We start from the raw sequence: 15817 nt of genomic DNA on the forward strand, positions 1-15817 counted from the left end.
AGGCATTTTTGAAATGTTTTCAAAGCAATTTAGTGCGAAAATGAGGGACATGGGACAGTGGATGCTTCAGAGGCATCCCTTCATCTCTGGAACCTCCCTAGTATGGGTACACCTCCAAAAGGGTAGGGAATCCATCCCTATGCATCATAGGTCAAACATAATGTGAATATTTTCACTGGAGATTGTTATGCTTTCATATACATGTCTGCTTATCAAAAGGGCCAAATAACCTTAATAGGGTTGGGGGTTATGGGATGTGGTGAGGGGTAGGGTTACACATTTCATCCTTTTCAATCATCCAAGTATGTGCTTCATGTAGGCCATGCCATGTGTGCCGTGGTGGGGTCCTTGTCTGATTTGGGGCACTAATATGCCATAACTCTCAAGGATGATGTCCCATTCTAGTTTCAAGGAATCTTTTAGAACATCTGTTTTCTAGTAGCTCTTATTGTGCATTTCGAGATACTTTTTTTTTTAGATGTTAAATTAAGGGATTTGATCTCACAATTATATGAAGAAAACTGTAACATGTTTAATCCTTTCAAATATGGAATTATCCCCTAACTAAGAACAGTAAAGAGCAGTCTGAACTAAAAGCATGCAAGCAAGTTTTTGAATTTTGAATTTTCTTACAATGCAGGCCATACATGGTTGTGTTCCAGATTATATCATTTTTTTACCGTACACACATACTCTTCTATTTTACATGAGCGATTTATTTGATGAAAAATAGGTTGCTTGCATTCTCCAGAGTCTGAACCATAGTTCAAAATTAGGACTTGGCAGGCCAAAATTTTGATTCAGACTCAGGATTTGGAAAAACCTCAGCAAAAACTATGCATATTTAAAAAATGCATAAATCCATAAAATAATATTGTCAAAATGCATAAGAAATGAATATAATTTTTGCATAGCTAGGAAAAGATCTCCGAAAAAAACTTGGAAAAAAATTTGAGAAAAAGGTTTTCTGCTAGTTGGAGAGTTTCTTAACTTTCTGGCAGCTGAGTTTTTGGTGAGAAACTTGCTGATCACTTTTGTCTTGTGAGTCTGTAGAGAACTCACAAGTTTTAAAAACTGGGCTCTGATATTACTTGTAGGCTTGCAAGTTTTTCTCTTTCAAGCAATTCTTCCAAGATAGGTTGGGATCCCATGGCTATATTCACATATTGTTTTTTTGTATTTTAAAATATATATTACCTCTCCTTTTCACCTACCTAGTATCCACAGATTTCTTTTCACTAGTAAATTGTATAATTGTGCAAGATTTTTCTGCTCTTCCACCCTCAATTAGATTCCTCTTCTTCCTTTCTTTCCTTCCTTTTAATATTTTTTATCTCCTTGGTCAGGTGTACTTCATGCACTTCTGAATCATATGTTTTCAATATCATCTGGGAAGCCACACCTAGCCATCAATACCTTATTCTCATCTAGGATCTTTTCCTTGATTCTTTTTGGGTTTTTTCTTGCTATTTCCCCTGGTATGCTCAATTCCCTCACTTTTTCTTCTAATCATATGTTTCTTCTTTGACTTCACATACATCCTTCCTCATTTGTCTTCTCAACATTTGGTGTTGTAGTAGTAGTTTTTAGTCTTTTTTAATCAAAGGGGCTTTATCTTGCTTGATGACCATGGTCCATACTCAATGCAAGATTTGTATCTAAAAGAGATGCACTCACAATCTATTGGTGGAATCTATTTAAAGCTTTGCTGCCTTAAAATAACACTTTTTTGTAGTGGTTGGTCTAGCGCGAGCTTCTTGCAGATACATGCATGGTTTGCTGCTCTTGTTTCCAAAATCACTTTAGAAGAACAAATGTACTTTCCCATGAAATCTGTTAACATTTGAAGCACATTCAATCCATAGCTCACATGGAAGGGCATATAGATGGATTGACACTGGGGCTTTTGATGGCATTTCTTCCATTGGCTTGAAATCAGATGCCATTGTTTCATGAATAACCCCACATTTTGAAAGAAATGGACACCTTTCCTCCCTGGCCTTTAGTCAAGAAAATCTCATTTTCTGCATAGGTATTATTTTTTCTTTCCTGACTGTCACTATTGAATGTATCTCATTTCTGAGTTAATTGTCAGTATCCTCCTGTAGTTTCATGCATGAAATTTTAATTGGGGAGGGCTGTTGCTTTGAACCCCAAAATTGCATCACTAAAAGACCTCTTCCTTACCCTTTTCATTTTACCTGTAACTGAAAACCTCACACTGTTGGCTGTAATATTGAGATAGTTCTGTTATTTAGGTTGTATTTTTCCTTGATTTAAATATTAATCTCATCAGAGAAAAACACACAAATTGTCATATACATAAATTATGTGCTGTCTGTTCTATTCAATCCTTTTAGAGGCTGCAAATCGTTATAGGGTCATATCACATTGCAGATATAATTTCTCTATTTTTTGGTAGATTGTTGAAAACACAAGATAATACCTACTCAAAGTTAAACCAATGCTAAACGTATTTGGCATAGAGCAATATAAGAATTGTAGGAACTAATGTAATAGAAAAATAGTATTTGTTGAGCTATAATACAATAAATCTGCACTTCCGAGTAGTATTAAATAGCATTAATGAAATCCATCTAAAAAATATAACTTTTTTACTTTATAAATACTAAAATACTAATTTTGCACTAGTCTGAATCTAGAATATTGTCCATATATTATACATACACACATGTGAATTCGATGTATTTTATTTACATATTTTGCAGAAGTATGTAGTCAGAAAAATGCAGTGCAAATACTTTGCTATCTCTGTGCTAACATAACTAAGAAAGGCATAAGTTTGACCAAAACTGAAGGTGCTGACTTTGAAACTGTGAAATTTGTGTCTTAAAAATCACTTATTTAGCATATGACTTTGCTTCATATTGTATCTTACTGCTTTATATTTCTTATACCCAACTAAATGGATTGGGTGCTTATTTATCTTTCTAATTAAGATGGTCACATTGTTTCCTAGTCTCGAATGCATTAAAAAAAAACGTGTCTCAAAGATTTTGAGTTTGATATCTAATCTGATTCAGATTTCTTTACTGATATATCTCTCTTCATATGTAGGATGACATTTTACCCAAGTTGATGGCAACCTCTGGATCTTATGAAGACCTCTTTAAGAAGGAGCTTGGAAAGTATGATCCTGTTTGTCAAGAGGTTGCGAGGAATGTTGAAGCGCAAGAACAATTACTGCATCAAATCCAGGTGAGATCAGTACATATTTTGGAAATGAATATTTGAAACATTGTAACAGTTTGCATAATAATGGAATTTCTTTAGCAAGCAGAAGATTGGACAGTACAGATTCTAGGCAATCTCCTTTTGCACAAAGTAGCAGTTCCTTGCGATGCGACACAATTTGGTTCTTTAACTTGTATATTTAATTTCTTATAGAAGCTCATTGTATTTTATACCATTGTTGACATCACTGGTAATATCACAATAACATCATCTCATTAACTTTCGATTTTCAATTTATATTTAAACAGACAACAATATCTGCTAGTAGGATATACTTGCAAACTGTTGATATTATTGAATTCTAGTATTCCACAAGAATGTGTGCCCCCCAAAAAATCCCACATTTCCTGGATGCAGGGACTTGTGGGAAACATTCCCTCCCCCACACTGTTACCACCTCTGCTGCCTCAAAGTTGTCGAGATGTCGAGGATGTTGGGATGTCTTTGAGATGTTTGGGAGACTCCTTGGAGTCTCTCAACTATCTTGGGGATGACTAGGCATCACCTGCTGTTGAACAACCAAAAAGACATTTTAAAAAATACTCAATTTTTTATTGATTCTTGTGCCCAAGGCCGAACTCTAATGGTCTATAGGCCCCACATTAGTCCCATTAACCCTATAAAACACTTTCAAATTCTCATTTTAACTCACAAAAACAAATTTAAAGCAAGCTGATAGTGAGTGTGAGAGTGAGCAAGCTGATAGTGAGTGTGAGAGTGAGAGCTGCAAGTGCAAGGTGAAAGAGTGAGAGTGAAGTGCAAGAGGGTTGAGGAGGAGCAAGAAGAGGATATATGCTAAGTTGTAAGCATTTTTCAAGCAAGAGATAAGATTCTATGACTGATTTTTTTTTATCAATTAGTTTCATGATTGATGTTGATAGAATCTCAAATTTCAATCAATAGACATGACTGTATGTTATCTTTATGATGATAGAATCCATAAACATGGCTGTCTATTATCATTTATGTTGATAGAATCCATAGACATGTCTGCCTATTGTCATCAATATTGAAACTAAAAAAACCATATATAAAATTGCAAATTTCAATTTTTAAATTCAATAGTTTAAGTTAGTTTTGAATTTTCAATTTTGCAAAAAAAACAAAAGAAAAAAAATTAATTATACAACAGCAAGGTGTCATTTTTTTTCTTAAATTTTACAAATAAATTTAATTAGTTTATATGATCAATTTTTTAATTTTCAAACTAGAATTAAACTTTTGTGTATTCTCTGCTTTTGCGCTTCATGCGACTTGAAGTAAGAAAAATGAAAGTAAAATCCTTGGTTGACAAAGATTAAGAACAAAGATTTTTATTTGTATATCCTTTGCTTCTGCACTTCGTGCATCTTAAACTAAGAAAAACAAAAAAGAATTTTTTTGTGTCTTAATCCCTTGCATTTTGCATAGTTTGAATTTTAAAATTAAAATAATAAACTTGAAAATTTTATATTGTTTATTGTAGTATTTGAGTTCTCATGGCATGAGTGATGATGAGGTTGAGGTTCAAAGTGAAATTGAATCCGATTATGCACTTGAGGTTGATGAAAATGTAGAAGCAAAGAGGTGTGACTTTGAAACCCAAACCACAAGTTCCATGGTGAGTGCAAATATTAATTGCCCCTCCACAATACTAGTAGATTTTGCTGAGTTTCCCTTTGATGCTAAGTCTCCTTTGAAATAATTTGCAACAAAATTACAACGCAGGCCTGGGGTATTTGGATGCACAAGGCCGTGGAAGTGCCACTTTTGTAACCTTGAATCTTAGAGCAGCATTCCTAGAGTTAATGCCCACCTCCTTCTTATCAGAGGAAAAAGGTGTAGGATGTATGTGAGGAGTTGGGGAAAAACTTGAAATTTAGGGTCAAGATATGTAGGCCATGGGGTCGTGAATAAAATGCAATTGCACCTACGTTTGCTTCGTTATCTCTAAGGTCGAGGTGTCATCAAAGCCAACCGCATGACTCTACTTCTAGTTCGTAGAGGCAAAGTGCGCGTATGCTAGTTTCTTTACTTTAGGGTCCATGTAGTAGAGGCTAGGGCGAAATGTTGACAAGTGATACTCCTAACCCACTAATAGAATTATTCAATATGCAAATGAAGGATGAGGTAGATGATGGCATTGGCAAATTCTTCTTTGCCAATGGCATTCCATTCCACGTGGTTCAATCTCTTTATTATAAGGAGGTGATGGCAAAGGTAGCAAGGGTAGGATCATCATATGTGTGACTAGGGGAGACAAAATTGAGGACCACAATATTGGATAAGAACCATTCCAAGATAAATGTGTAAATGGAAAAATAAAGGAATGCTGGGTGACACGTGGATTTAGTATAGTCTTGGATGGGTGGATAGACATTAGGCATCATCCACTCATCATTATCATGGTTACATGTTCAGATGGCCCATATTTTCTTAAGGCAATTAATTGTTCATGGCATTGCAAGGATGTTGTTTTTGAGTTTCAAATCCTCATGGATGCTATTGAGGAGGTTGGGTCATAAAATGTGGTCCAAGTAGGATAGATTGAACCCATGTGTGCAAAGTTGGAAGGATGTTAATTGAGGTAGCCTATGGACATTTTTGGTGGACTCCTTGTTGTGTGCATGCAATGAATAATGCAATCAAGGACATGGGAAAGATTGATCATCATTGGATCATAGCATTGGTCAACGATGCTAGAGATGTGCATATGTTTATTTGCCACCACCACACTTCACATGCACTCTTCAAGACTTTCTCTAAGAAGGAATTCTTGAAACTTTTCGAGACTAAATGTGCATCCTATTTCATTCTCTTGGAGAAAATGCTTGAGTTTTAAGAGGCATTGCAACTAATGGTTATGACAATAGAATGGAATTAGTGGTCCAAGACCAAGACAAAGTAGGGGAAGAAGGTGAAGGATGTAGCGAAGGGTGCTGTTTATTGGGGTGATGCAAAATATATCGTCTCCATAAATGCTCCAGTCTTCTAGGTGTTCAGATATGGAAATGCCAACGCACCTAGGCTTGGAGAGGTGTATGAGTGCATTGGTTCTATTCTAGACCAAACGAAGGCTGTCATGTGAGAGGACCCCATATTATTATTCTACAACGAGCACATTCAGCTAATCATTTATTAGAGATGGGAGAAGCTCAACACTCCTTTGCACATGGCTGCCTATGAAATGAATCCTAAGTGGTATGTGTAAAGGTCTGGTAGAGTTATGCCCATACAAGATGTTGAGGTGAAGGCAAGGTTCATGAGGGCCATCCCAAAGGTGTATGATCCTATAGAGGCTGACATTATTTGTACCGAGTGGACAAATTTTGCCACTCTTAGGGGTTATTTTGAGGAGGCCAAAATGGATAGGGCAACTATAGCACACGAGGAACCAATTTTGTGGTGGACTATGCATGGACCGATTTCTTCGACTAGTTCTCTAGTCATTCATTTGCTATCACATGTTTTTAGTTCTTTTGTTGCTAAGAGGAATTAGTCTACTTATAACTTGATTCACTCCCTTAAGAGGAACACAGTTACCCCTAGGAGAGCAAAGAAGCTGGTGGCTGTGCATAGTGGCTTATGTCTCATTGACCGCAACACACTTTTGTACAAGGAGAGTCCAACATCACGATGGGATGTAGAGCCAAAGGAGCTAGAATAGATTAGACAAGGCTGGTTGGTATTAGTTTGGAGGAGCTTGACCATGTGGAGTCCAACAATTCTAGTGATAAGGCATTTGGGGATGAGTAGAGGACTCACTTCACTCCACTTTGTTATTCTGAACATTTTTAATCATCATTATAAATTCTTGAATATAATATAAATTTTGGATTCGGCATTTTCTTTGTTCAATGTTAAATTGTCAATGTTCACTTCAAAGTTTTAGTAGTTTGCTAAAGTTTCAATTGTAATTCTTATACATCTTTTTATAACTATTTTTTCAAGTACTACATGTATTTGTACGTTGCCCTGCCACCGTTCCCTAGCCATCCCTAGACTTAGGCCCTTGGTTCCTTGTCTCCGAAATCCGTCTCTATGTCCTAGCGTTCCCTTGTTAGGAAACTCTTTGGAACTATGTTAAATTCCATAACACCTGGTGTTCTCTTGTCATGAAACTCTCAGGAAGTATGTTAAATTCCATCACACCTTGGTTAGTTTGCAAGTACAAAATAACCATGATTATTGCTTTTTGTTTACCAAGAATCTTCTCAATCAAATTGATTTCATTTTTCGTACACTTTGACTATTATGACATTTGAATTTGCTTTGCTTGAGAAGTAGCAGTGTTTGCTGTCTTCCTAATGGTCTTATGAAATGCCTCATTAGAGTAATCAAAGAAGGCTTGTAGTGAATTAACATAGCTCATGTCATTAGTGCAGCCTGAATCACTAAAATCTTCAAAATTAGTGCCATAGTGTATTATACCTTTGTTTACAAAATAATTGTGATTATTGCTCTTTGTTTACCAAGAGTCTTCTTGATCAAGCTGATTTCACTTATCATCTGCTTTGACTGATATGACATTTTAAGTTGCTTCACTTGAGGATTGGCAGTGTTCCTTGGCTTCTTAATGGTCTCATGAAATGTCTCCTTATTATAGTAATTAAAGAAGGCTTGTAGTACATTTAAGTAGCATACCTTTGATATAGCTTAATATTCTTTTTGTTTCCTTCCAATGTGTTAGTATTTATGCAGTTGGAGACCTTTATGTGCTCTGTAGTGCTGAAAATTTGAAATGTGAATGAAAGCAAACAAGAATGTAAACTTCTTTTCAAACTAAAGCAAAACCTCCAGTTAGAGCTCACAATGAATGAACAAAGCAACAAAGCATAACATAGTTAATCAAACTCAAATGTTACCGAAACCTCCATTGTTGAAAGATTTGCTCCAATTGATGGTATGTGGATGCTCTTTTGCTTGAAGATTATGTTATTTGATAGCATATACTTAGCAAGATGCCAATGGATGAGAAACGAAGAGGAATGCTTGAATTTATAGATTTTTGGAGAAATAAATGAATGGTTGAAATCAAAATATGAGATCGATGGTGGAGGATTGTTGAGAGGATTTCCCTAGGATCAAGGTGGGAATGAAGGGATGAGATGAAAGGTAGTTAGAAAGTGAATGGCTAGGGTTGACTCACTAAAATTAGTAAGTTGGTTTGACCATGAGAGGAATGAGGAACATGTGCAGCTAAGTAAGGCTAGATTCTTGGCTTGTTGGAGGGAATAGTGGAACCACAAGGACAAGTGTTCTTGTGTCCCCTTTATATATGGATTATATTGAGGGAATATAGTATTTGATTGAATTGCTATTATTAATAACTGTCTAATTTACGATTGTATGACTTTTATCAAAATTGTTATACGATATATTTTTTTACTAGTATTTGAAATTAATAATAGTCCTTTTTAAATTGTTGTGACTATTGTGTTAATTATTTACTATTATTTAATATTTTAAAATATTTAATTTAGATGATTAATTATTAATATTTTAAATTGAATATATTTAGCATTTATAATATTTAAATTAAACGTATTTATATTTTAATATTCTTAAATTTATATAAGGTGAACTTAATCGATTTTTTTTCTCTTGCCAAACTTCATCCAACCGAACACTAATTCAAACTCGAAGCTTGTGACATAGGTTATGACCATGTCTATAAATGATGCTTTAGTAAGCTGACTACCAAAAACATTGATGAAAACTAGTAAACTAACAAAATAATTAATGATAATTAAGATACAGACCTTATGGGAATAATAGTCTTAACATGATTTTCTGGTTGAGGCTTGTTACTTACAATATTTATGGAATTAGCAAATTTTTCAAAATGTATAAATTCTGACTGACACTAATACTGAATCTCTTTGTGATGCAGACCCAAAATGATGCATTTGCTGCTGTTTTCAACCTAGAAGACTATAAAGGTAATACTTGTTTGGTGATACAGATATTTTGCGAGGGTTTTCTTGTGGTGTTTGTTGATGGTTTTTTTGTTGTTGATATGTTTAATATATCCCTTGTGAGGTGACCTTTGTCTTAGACGCCATGACTGAGGATTATCTTTTCCATCAAATTTTCTGTGGGCTTGCATCTGGCCTTGTCTGTTTGGGTACACCACACTCAGATTTTTATGTTGTAGTTTACCTGATACAGCAGTCAACATTTGTACATTTTTACACATGTATCATATCTCTTGGGGATTTGGACACAGTTCATGAAAGCCTTGATAAGTTACCATTTTGACCTCATCTCATTTGACTACGATAATTATTGTGCCTTCCTGATTTTTCAAACACTTTCATTTACATTAACTTTGGATACCCTGAAATAGTTTCTCTCTACACGTGGATCTCTATTTCAGTGAGAGTTGATGGGTAAGTCATTTTGCCCTATCAAACTTTGGAAAAAAGGATATTTTAACTTCGTATTATTTAAAAATTCCACTGAGGATTTAGTCTTATTATAGAATTTGAAGATATATAAAGGAATGCCATAGCTTTTGAACAAGATGAATTTAATGAGAAATTTTAAATTGGCTATAACATCACTTAAAGATTTTGTCTTGCTTCATTTTGATGATGCCTTGCTATAGCATTGGTTGATGCTTGGACAGGGTTAGATATTATTGTACCGTCCAAGAGATACGATTCAAACAAATGATAGATCTGGTCAACTTGTGATTTAAGATAAAGGTGAGCTGTTTAGTGTCCAAGATGTCAACTTGCACAAGTTGCCACCTGCAAAACAAAGATCTTAGCCTACTATTCTTGCATATTATTGTCAATTAATGTGTGTTTACATTTGTACGATTTGGGCCATTTGTTCTAGGCATAAAGTGGTCATCATTTTTTGGTCTGGGAGTTCACAAGGAGCTTAAACCTTGTCTATGGCTGTCAAAACAAATCTTCAGTTGGACTTTCTTTATGGCCATCATCTTGCTAGGTTCCCCAATAAACCTTAGGCGATCCTTAATTCTCTCTTATACCAAGTATCATTTAGTAGTTTATATAACATAATAAGAATGATATAATATCGATTCATAGTAAGGCAAAACATATCCAGGGACAATTTCATATTCATGCAACCTTTATATATTGCCATAATATTGCAATTTTGCAATAATACATAATCAATGTCCCTTAAATAACTTAAATTATATCAATAAGCTGCTAGTGAATTTCAGAGTTGTTCTAAGGCCTGCTCCTCCACTTTAATTGCCTGCATTTCTGTTCTTTTTTTGCATTGTTTTTAGCTTATCAGCCTTTACTTTCCTTTCAATTGACCAAAATTTCATACCAGTGGGGAGTACCTATGTTTCCTTGCATTCTGTATGCTCAGATGCATCCATTTGTGTGCTAACCATTTTTGTCTCCCCATGTCCACAGCCTTTTGGCTATTGTTTCCCTCTATACATAAACATCTCACCTATATTTCTTCTGTGTTTTTCTCAGTTGCTTCTGTCTTACTGATATTCTTCATGTGTTCCCTAGGATTCTGGTGGTTGTCTTTCTCTATTTTCCCTTCTGTAACTGTTTCTCCTGTAAATGTAATCACTCCTGATTTACATCCTTTTTGCTTTCTATCCTGCAGCAAATTCATTCCCCTTCTTCTATATCATTTCACTGAGATAATATATCAACTAAATTATTTGGTGTTACATCTTACAAAGCCTGGTCTTTTTAATACATAAGAGTACACAAGTCATCTCGAGTAATACATGAAATGACAATAATTGTTGCTATACTCCATGGCAGCTTAACCAGAGATCTTTTTTCTGTGTCTATCCTGCAGCAAATTCATTTGCCTTACACCATTTTGTATCACTGAGGAAAAATATCAACTGAATTATTTGGAAAAGAGTACAAAAGTCTGCTCCATTAACACATAGAATGACAATAATTGTTACTATGCACCATGATACCTTAAATATTCCTGTTTGGCAGAGTATAACCTTGCAACCTTTAGTCTGCTGACAAAATTTCCCTCTTGAACTCTTTTGCATTTCTTAGTTAAAAGGCTTACAACTGGTACATATACATTCTTTGACCTTTGATTGCTGCTAATGAACTTTCAGTTTTTTTATAATATCCATTATTGTCCACCTTCTGTAACTTGCAAAAATGCCTGCCAAGAGCATACGCAAATAAAATCAGAAAAAGAGGGTATTATTAGCAGACAATGAATATTTTTGACGATTACAGTACATTGCATGGTTCGCAACCCTAAATATTGCAAGCTGAACGTATAACAGAAGACTGATGCAACCAATTAAAGTTAACGATGTGAAAACATACAAATATACAAGGGTGGATCTGTGGGTTAAGTCCCCAAAAAATGAATGAAAATTATCAAGGGATAGAAAAAGGATTTGTGCAGGGTGAACACACATTACTCATTCCCTATTGCTGTATTAAATATGAAGGTAACATTTAATGCTATAAATTTTGATCATTCACTGAAATCAGTGGATCAGTGAGTTATGTCCCAAAAACATGAATGGAATTTATCAAGGGATAGAAAAAGGATTTGTGCAGGGTGAACATATATTACTCATTCCCTGTTGCTGTCTTAAATATGCAGATAACGTGTTCTATAAATTTTGATCATTCACTGAAATTAATTTAATTTTTTTTTTAAATTCTTAAGTCAAATAAAACATCCATTTGATTACTAATTCTATTGTTATCCCTTGTCAAAATAAGCATATTTTATACAGTGTTTGTCTGACTTGTGGGTATAGGGGGGCAGGGCTTTGGGGATGGAAAAAATGTTTCCTGATAGTGGAGATAGCAGGGATGTGGCTATTAAAATAATCCTGAAAACTCATAATTTTCAATCAAATGTATAAATAAATAAATAAAAATAATAAGGGCATGAAAAGAAACTAGAAATTTTAGAAGCACATACAGTGTGCTGAATTTGTAATTGTTGTTACAAGTAGCTAGGTCAGAGCCCTCTCTAGGGCCGACCTAGCACACCTGGCGTGTGTATAGCCCTGCCGGGCTTTAGAAGGCTTAAACATCTTGTGTTTAATGTGCCCTAAGTGAGACGGTTCATGTAACGTGTGGATTAACCCTGCCCTTCCTAACGGTGGGGTTATTTGATTTTGGCGCCACTTTATGTCTTGCATTGTAATTAGACTCCTAGCCGACCTAAAGCAAATTGATGGCTAGAGTCTCATATATATATATATATTATGCTAATGTCATCCAACACACATTCAGGAAATACAATCCCTATCTTCTCTGTGATCAGCGAATTATACTCAGAGGTCAGCGAATTACATTTAGAGGACAGCAAACCTTATCAAGGCACAGCGAACTCCCTTGAAGGACTGCGAACTGGTCTAAAGGGGGCAGTGAACATCATCTGAGGGTCAGCAAAACATCATCCTTGTGACAGCAGATCAATCTTGTAGACAGCAACCTCAATCTGCCATCCTCCTTGTCACAGCAACAGTTGGATTGCAGATAAGTTTATGATTGCTATCTGCCCTAGGGTTCTGTGCATATTTGCTGACAGCTTCATGTGTTGAAGATCATTGTAAACTCAATTGGTTATTGCCTAATCTAGATCTTTGGTTGCTGGGTTTTTCGTCCAAGAGGGAGGTTTTCCCAGGGTACATGTGTGTTATGTGTATGATTTACTTTGCATTCTGATTTTCATTCTATATTGCTAATCTGATTACTTAAAATCAACAGCAATGACATCACATTGATCCACTAATCCATATCCATATGCTAATCGTAATGACATAATATGATTTTTAACAATTCTGCTCAATAATATTTAGCAGTTGATCAAAGGATATTCATATTCTGCACGTTTCACTTTCAATCAGAACATTAAGATGCACATGAAAGTAAAAGAAATAGCAACATGAATGTCTAAATCAGCAAAGATATTAATATAGAAGTTAATTTCAGAATTGCAGTAATTTCAGAATTGCAGACTTGTAGCCAGTGAGTTCCAACAGATAATATATGAGTTTCTTACAACTACTAGAGTCCATAAGTAGGAGAGATTTAAGATGGCAAGTGTATAACTAATTGTACAATAAAGTCAGTTGTTTCTGTGACTAACCAGTACTGAAATTGTCGAGCTATTGCAGACTTGAAATTTATGACAGATAGCATAACTGCATATTGTGGAGCTTTTTGATTTTGTCCTTTTTCTTTTGTGTTCAAAAAACTTTGACAGCAGAGGGGATGGCAGGCTGTCCCCAAAATGTATACTAAAATAGGGGGCATCATCGAGCTACACGCCTATCCATAGGGAGGGTTGTCAGCAAACAGCTTTTATTGTAGAAACTAATGGTAGTTTATATGCATGTTCTAATGGCATACTTTCTGTGTCATTATGAGTTAGCATATTTGATGTTTTAGCAGAGGACAATGACATGATGATAGGAAGATGTCAGGATAATATAAATCTGGTTGAGTAGGAGAAGCTTTTACAAGAGTAGTTTACACGAGTAATTTTTGTCTCAAGGCAGCTAAATATCTTCTACTTGTGCAAGGAGGAGATTATGTGTTGCATGCTTGACAGAAGCCATCAGCATGGACAGTGAATTCATTTTTCAAGATGCATTAACTTCTTTAATGTATATTCACTTTACAAGCACTCTCAATAGTACAATACCATAAAAGCTGATTTAAATTTAGCTTTTTCAAAGCTTCTACAAAATGTGATACAAACATTCATTATATGTTATTACATATGATTTACATAAGAATGCTTAGATCACCATTATTTCCTTCATTCAGGAATTATTTTTACTTCTTGGATTGTATTCTTCAGATTAATCATGTGTCATGCTCCAATGTATCCCATAATTGTGACACCACAGCCTCACCACATATCTGCTAGAATTATGGGTTGCCTAATTTCGGTGAGTTAGATTTGAACTTGGGTCACACAGTCATGAGTGCCCCACCACCATTTATCACAAACCCTTGGACAGCAAAAACATCCTTTGCCAATACAGATTCTACTGGGAGTGTTTGAGCGAAAGATATTCCACTACTTGAAGATCAGTGAAACATAAAACTTGAATTGCATCTTTATTTAATTATTTACTTGAAACTTCATTCTTGTTGAATTTGCACTAAGAATAGCTCTCTTATTTTAATTTTATTATCTGTTTTAAATATAAATCCTTTATTCTGAACTGACCTTTATCCCAAATAAATTCAAAATGTATATCCTAGTTGTAGACAATAAATTTCCTTTTTTTTTTGGGTACCCACAGGAGGTATCCCGCGACCCATCCCAGCACCCAACCTGCCTTGCCTTGGTCTTACATAAGGACAATAAATTTCCTTTATCAAATATGAAAATAAATGGTTTTTTTTCTTAGTTGGAATGGATTAATAGTTAATTATAATTTCTGTCTTGGACAAGACAATAAGATTCCATTGTTATATATGAAAAAAATCAGTTTTTCCAAGTTGAATCGACCTGCTTAAAATTGCAGTCGTGCACAGAAATTCAAATCATGGCAATGTATTGATTTCCTATGCTGTGTGCATTTCTCTATGTTTTTACTATGGTGAGTATTTTAATCTTTTTCTAATATGATTATTAATAATTGTTTTCAGCTGCTCGGGAAAAGGGCTATAAACAAATAAGTGCTGCAGTTGCTAAGTATCGGGAAATCAGGGACAATATCAACGAAGGTCTTAAGTTTTATGTCACTCTACAGGCATGTATTTTCTGCTGTCTTGGATTTAAACTTTTAAACCAAATCTGAAATTTGATTGCTCTGAAATTAAGAGGAACTTGAATTCAATTTTATCCACAGCCTCTGTTGAATTGTCAGTTACTTTTTTTATTGACTATTCTATCAGGTGGCATTTGAAGTTTTTATATGCAATAATTTTAGTTGCCTTTCTCATACATTTTCATAGGCAATGAATTCAATTCAACAATGGCATTGTTAATGCAGTTGTTTTCTAGTTTGGAGATGCAACAAGGCCATCACTCTTGGTGTACCATTTGACATTTTTCCATGGCATTTTGTGGTTCTTTATACATATTTGTTATATTTCTCAAGACACACGACCTCTTGTTTAACATCTCGAGAACAATTACATGAGCAGGGTCAAGTCACAGTGAAGTGAGATGCATTTGTTTAGCTCCATAGGTAGCACTGTTTATAGGTTCAAGTTGTGGTTACTGAATAATGCAGAATCAGATAAACATTGAAAGATTCATAGTGCAACGATCTGTAGAATAGTGAATACGGCGATTGAAATGATAAGCAGTCATCATTATTAATGAGAACAGTGATGAAGAAAATTGGAGGTTAAGCATTGATTTAATCATCAATACAATGACTGATATAATAAGGTGCTGCAAACAGTTAATATGATTTTATTACAAAGCAACGTGAAAGGAAGTGCTTAGAACGAAGTGATTGATACAGTGATCATACAGTAAGCAATCACACTGAGTGTTGATAACAAAGCGATAGATATATTAGAAGTCATGCAACGAACAGCATACTGCCGACTTGTTCATCAATCCTCATTGAGGGATTTATTTTGCATTATGTGGTTACTGA

General features: G+C 34.9%; 1 protein-coding gene across 1 annotated transcript in view; it reads left to right on the forward strand.

Moving 5' to 3' along the window:
* Positions 1–15817, forward strand: part of LOC131077376 (vacuolar-sorting protein BRO1) — a 69830-nt gene that overhangs the window by 40621 nt on the left and 13392 nt on the right. Inside the window, exons 5-7 of the mRNA XM_058014863.2 lie at positions 3079–3219; positions 9128–9176; positions 14853–14956. Of these exons, the coding sequence (XP_057870846.2) occupies positions 3079–3219; positions 9128–9176; positions 14853–14956 (294 nt within the window). The remainder of the gene's footprint in view (positions 1–3078; positions 3220–9127; positions 9177–14852; positions 14957–15817) is intronic.

The sequence above is a fragment of the Cryptomeria japonica genome, chromosome 4 (genome assembly GCF_030272615.1).
Source record: "Cryptomeria japonica chromosome 4, Sugi_1.0, whole genome shotgun sequence".
NCBI lineage: Eukaryota > Viridiplantae > Streptophyta > Pinopsida > Cupressales > Cupressaceae > Cryptomeria > Cryptomeria japonica.